This window comes from Gopherus evgoodei, chromosome 2 (assembly GCF_007399415.2).
Source record: "Gopherus evgoodei ecotype Sinaloan lineage chromosome 2, rGopEvg1_v1.p, whole genome shotgun sequence".
In the NCBI taxonomy this organism is placed as follows: Eukaryota; Metazoa; Chordata; order Testudines; family Testudinidae; genus Gopherus; species Gopherus evgoodei.
In genome coordinates this window covers 8,987,027-8,993,026 of record NC_044323.1, presented here as the reverse complement: position 1 = coordinate 8,993,026, position 6,000 = coordinate 8,987,027, and the positions used below count along the sequence as shown (strand labels likewise).

The following is a 6,000-nucleotide window of genomic DNA, read 5'->3' as shown; positions in this document are numbered from 1 at the left end:
CCAACTTCCCAGCAACGGGCAGGATTTCTGACAGCTTTCCTGGCTCTGATAGGGCTTGACTGATAAGGTTAGAAGGCTGCTTTGTTTGTACGTTATTTCCCCCTCTACTAGTTTCTGTCTCCACCCTGGATTGGAATTGCTGTTCTGTAATACACTTGCATGCTAATGTGCTAAGTGGTGAGTGGGACAAGGGGCTTTGCCCCTTTCCACTGCCTTTCTCTGATAAGAGAATGAATTAGCAGTTTCACTGCTTCTCTGCTTCTCCTGTCAGTTTGTCACCTGCTTCCTTTCCCTGTACTACATTTCTTAGTGAAGTCCTCATCAGCACTGCTCATGCCTCTCCTCTAGTCTTTGTAAGGAAGAGCACAGCAAGCCCTACAGGGGGAACCACAAAGCCAAGATAACGCCCGCAACCTCATTCTCTGCTGAGTCTGGGTCAGTGAGAGAAACATTGTATTAGTCAGTCCCAGGAGTCACAAGTCTCACTTCCCCTCCTTCAAGACGGAGGGTTTCATCCTCCCAGCCACCCCATTACTCTGGAAGTCCCAAAGTGCTCCATTCTTCCCTCCAGCCCCTGTATTGCTCCTCCACATGTGGCCTGCGTACCCAGGCTTTGCATGGAAGAAGGGCCTTTCACTTTGAGTCTGTCAAGCTGGCTCAAGTGACTCAAGAATACGAGTACCAACCCCCAGGCAGACTGCTAGTGTCACAGAGGCAATGTTAGAATCTTTACCCCGATCAGAGGAGGACAAAGCATCAAAGGTAAGCAAGGCCATTATCCCACATTTCCTTGCTCTTTCTGAAGCACACAGCCCAGCTGAGATGCCTCTCATTTGTAGGTTTCGTTACACCTCAGCTACACCTAGGAAGTACAACCTCACGTGAGACGTATCTAGTGTATTTTTCCATGCTACTCAAAGCCGCTGTAGTTCAGGACAGACACACTCCTCGTACAGCTCCTGCATCTCTTGGGCAGAGCTGCATTTAAGAGTTGCATTGTAAGGTATATGATCTCATTTACATCGCATCTAAATCTATCAGGTATATTAATGGTGGAAGTACACAGTGCCTCCTGATACTGGCTTAAGTCTCTGGAAGAGAACAGCATTTAATTTTGGGCCCCATATTTCAAGGAACCCTATAAAGCTGCTCTGAAAACTTCTTTGTAAAGCTGGGTGCTTTTTTTTTGGTCTGCTCAGATTCTTTAAGGTCTTATGAAGGGACTTGTCAGATTTTAACACACACCTCCAAACTAATTCCTTTTAAAATAGCTTTATATTTTATTCTTCTTTGGGGACCTTACAGACTGTTATCTGTGGGGTGCTCTTTTAAAAAAACAACATTGCATTCTTCCTTCAAATGAGACAGACAGAATGGAGAGAGTTCCGTAGAGAGTGACTAGCATAAAAGCCTTGGAAAATGAGCTCTATGAGGTGAATCCTAAAAGAACTGCGTGTGTGCATCTGGAGAAAAACTGAGACGGCAGTTATCTGGGAATGGTTAAAGATGTTATAAAGAAGACAGGAATCAATTATTCCCTCTCGTTGTTAGGGACAGAATAAGAAGCAGGTTTCCAAGACAGCAGGGAGAAATTACATTAAATATTAAGGAAAAACTTTGTAAGAAAAAATAGGCAATGAAGCTAGCTGCCAAGGGAGGATGTGAATCAGCATCGGAGCAGATATTCAAGGCTAGACAGCCATCTGTTAAAGAATAATGAGATCAGGCCTGCCACAATGCCAAGAAATGGGTTAAATGACCTAGTTTATGTTTCTTAGTATTTTGGCTAGTGTGAGGCCTGAGGAAATGGTAGCCAGAATGATTGGTAACTTAACTTGATAATTACTGGAGTATGCCCTGTGCCTCTGGGGGACCATCTAATAAACCAGTAGCTGCTGATGAGCTACCCAGGTTCAGCAGCTAGCACCATTAGAGGTTCATTGTTCCTTCAACCTGCTTCTTCACCACTGGAAGCATGTAGTAGGGATCTGCAGTGCTGGCTGACATTGGGTAGTGGATGGCAAACATAGCTCATTATGGGTTCATTACCTCTTCTTGATTGCATCCCACACAGTTTGGTGATGCTGCTAGTAACACTGAATAACAGGGTTAAATGATATGCAGTGGTCACCATTATAGCACTTGCCAACAGTTACCACTCAGTGGGTGTCTGAATCACGACATGTGGCCATATATAGGAAAGATCTGTGAAATGGGAAAGCACCCAGGCCGAAAGGCTGATGTGTGAACTGTATGACTCCTCCAAAGAAAAGCTTTCACAAATACTACTTTAGATGTGCAACCATTTCTCGCCAAGGAGATTTTCCTACCTGCCATTTTTTGTCTGTATTACACTGTGGTGACATGTATGGGTTGAGAGATAATACCTTTTTACCCTGGCGCTGGCACTGGCTATAATGGCCCTGGCATAGGGGTGTGCTCAGACAAGAGTGGGCAGGAGGGGATCAGGACTGTACCATAAGCCAACATCATCACCAATGACAGGCTACCATAACTCAGAGCAGCTCTGGAACATCTAGATTACAATGGGGCCTGTTTGGTGCTTGGAGCAACTCGGAGAGCACACAGGTAGTTTAAAGCTATCATGTCCACTCCACTACCCAGGGCTGTATTTCCTAAAGGGAAAGCACAGAATCTGACCCCATGGTCTAGACATAGGGCCCAGTCCTGTACAGGTTTACGATCACTCCTCCCACTGCTTTCCCAGGGGTTCCACTTGCGAGTCACAGTAAGTACAGTTGTAACTCTGCAGAATGAGCCTTTTAGGCTCAGGCTGTGTAGACACTTAAACTGCTGCAATGGCACAGTTGCAACTGCACTGCTATAGTGCTTCAATGTAGACACTACCTATGCCAATGGGAAGGGTTTGCCCATCACTGTAGTTAATCCACCACCCCGAGAGGCGGTAGCTAGGTCAATGAGAGAATTATTCTGTCGACCTAGGCCTGGTCTTTAGGTCGAATTTAGCAGCATTATCTCGATTTAACCCTGGACCTGTCCACACAATGAAGCCCTTTATTTTGATGTAAAGGGCTCTTTAAATCGACTTCTTTACACCACCTTCAATGAGGGGTTTAGCGCTGAAATTGGGTTGAATTTGGGGTAGTGTGGACACAATTAGACGGTATTGGCCTCCGGGAGCTATCCAAAAGTGCTCCATTGTGACCACTCTGGACAGCGCTCTCAACTCAGATGCACTGGCCAAGTAGAAAGGAAAAGACCCACGAACTTTTGAATTTCATTTCCTGTTTGGCCAGCGTGTTTGCAGAGCTCATCAGCATGATGTGCACATTGCCGGGGAACACTGCCCAGCCCATACTTTGTGAGAAGTTTATGACCCTGTCCCTCTTGTCACCACGCTGCCGTCACCTCCTCACCTGGTTTTGTGCGAAACAATTATCTGCCATTGCTCTGATGGAGGGAAGGGCAACTGATGACTTGGCTTACAGGGAATTAAAATCAACAAAAGGGGTGGCTTTGCATCAAAAAGAAACACGAAAAACTGTCACACAGAATGGCCCCCTCAAGGATTGAACTCAAAACCCTGGGTTTAGCAGGTCGTTGATTTCACAAAACAAATCGAGTCAATTTCTTGTTTTGATCCATCTATCTTTTACATCTTAGGCTGGCAGCAGAAGGTGCAGTAGGACTGCTAGCCATCATCATCTCCTGGGTGCTTTGCAGAAGATGGAAATGACCTGGCTAAGTCACTCCCTTGTCTGCCCAGGCACCCCGACAGATCTCACCGAGGTCAGCTAAAAGAACACCCATGAATATGACAACGATGGCTACCAATCGTAATGCACTGCCTGCTGACAAAAGGCAATGAGCTGCTGCTGCTGCTCTGCAGCAATGCAGTCCAACGTCTGCCACCGCCCAGGAGACGTATGGTGACGGTGAGCTGAGTGGGCTCCATGCTTGCCGTGGTATGGCATCTGCTCTGGTAACCCAGGAAAAAAGGCGCAAAACAATTGTCTGCCGTTGCTGTCACAGAGGGAGGGAGGGAAGGAGAGAGGGGCCTGACGACATGTAACCAGAACCACCCGCGACATTGTTTTTGCCCCATCAGGCATTGGGATCTCAACCCAGAATCCCAATGGGCAGCGGAGACTGTGGGAACTGTGGGATAGCTACCCACAGCTACCCACAGTGCAATGCTCCAGAAGTCGACACTAACCTCAGTACTGTGGACGCAGTCCTCCGACTTAATGCACTTAGCGCATTTTGTGTGGGGACACACACAATCGACTGTATAAAAACAATTTCTAAAAAAAGACTTCTATAAATTCAATGTAATTTCGGAGTGTAGATATACCCCTAGCACTGTCTACGCTAAGGGTTAGGTCGGTTTAACTATGTCAGTCATGGGTATGGATTACTCACACCCCTGAGCAACTTAGTCAGGTCGACCTAACTTGTTAGTGTAGACCTGGCCTATGTCTATACTTAAAGCTCCACACCAGCACAGCTGCAGTGCTTCTGTGTAGACACTGACTACAGTGATGGGAGGGGTCCTCCCATTGCTATAGTTAATCCACCTTCCCAAGAGGTGGTAACTAGGTATATGGAAGAATTCTTCCATTGACCTAGTCCTATGTACACTGGGGTTAGGTTGGCATAGCTACATCTCAGAGGTGTGGATTTTTCACATCCCTGAGGGATATAGCAATGTAACTTTCAAGTGTAGACCAGCTCTTAATGTAGTCAGCAGAGAGAGAGGGAAAAAGACATTTTCCTATGAAAATTTTCAATGAGAACAATTTTCCCCCTCTTTTGTCAATATTTTTGAAAGAAAAAAACCCCAAGAATCTGAATTGACATTGTTTCAGTCTTCAGCAATTTGAAAAGTGAACATTTTCACTGTAAAACTTAATATTGTTGGTTTTGAACTAAAGATATTAATTAAAAACTCAATTTTCAGTTGTCAAAAATAGAGAAAAAGTGTTGTTTTTTTACAAAATCCCAACTTTTTTTATATAAGCAGAAATTGTCTTCCAAAATTTCTGTTTAATAAAAAGGCCATTTTCTCATGAATAAGGGCTTCCATGGAAATGTTTTGACCAGCTCTTATGGTCAGCAGTCCATTCCATGACTGTTTACTCCAGACCATAACTTAGTGATACCCTCTGCAATAACAGGAGGTGATCAGGCTTAGATTTACAAAAGTACCAGTGGAAGTTAGGAGCCTAAATACCTTTGTGGATCTGGGCCTCGCATATTATCATAACCCAAGGGCAATGATATAAGCAAGTGAACTTTCTGAGGAGAGCTGAGTAGATAAATCATTCTTGAGTTCAATGACCAAACTGAAAAACAAAATTTAAAAAGTTAGTTTTGAGTTGACCCAGAATGGAATTTTTTTTTTCATTAAAATGAAAAATTGGAAAAAAAATGTTTTAGATTTTACAAGATGTTTTGTTCGACTTGAAATTATTATTTTTTTAGTTTCTCTTTGGTTGTGGATTTTGCTTGTATACTTGTTTTTTATTTACATCTAGCTAAATTTCAGATGAAACATCATTTCCAAATGAAAGGTCAAAATATTTCATTTAGAAAATTAAACATTTAGGCTCCTCCTCCCAAAAGCTATTTGCTGAATTTGCCATGAATTCCTGAACACTTTCAGCCAGCTTGAAAACTGCATTTTTTCAGCAAATAAACTATTCATCTGAAAAATGTTGCCTCGTTCTAATCCTGAGCGAGGTCTCTGGTCTTTCAAGAGAAAAATAGGCCACTTAGCATTTAGAAAGAAATAACAAACATTTTATAAAAGAGCGAGTCATTCTTTTCAGACTAGGTTCAGTTGCTAAACTGTCTTCCTAGAAAATAGAAATAACAACCATTAGCGGTTATTAGGGGTTTGGTAATGAAATTCCCGTCCGCCTGCTTAATTAAAAGCAAATGTTCTTTCTGTAGTGCTTTCCACATACAGTGCAATGAGGACAGTAACAATTTATTAAAATATAGTAGGGAAAATAA

The 6,000-nt window shown here is 43.4% G+C and overlaps 1 protein-coding gene across 2 annotated transcripts in view; it reads left to right on the top strand.

Annotated features, from left to right (window-relative positions):
- The first annotated feature begins 476 nt into the window (after positions 1-476).
- Positions 477-6,000, top strand: part of GHRHR (growth hormone releasing hormone receptor) — a 53,924-nt gene continuing 48,400 nt past the window's right edge. For both annotated transcript variants that reach the window (XM_030549966.1, XM_030549968.1), the window contains exon 1: positions 477-762. In XM_030549966.1, the coding sequence (XP_030405826.1) occupies positions 718-762 (45 nt within the window). In that variant the 5' untranslated portion in view covers positions 477-717. The remainder of the gene's footprint in view (positions 763-6,000) is intronic.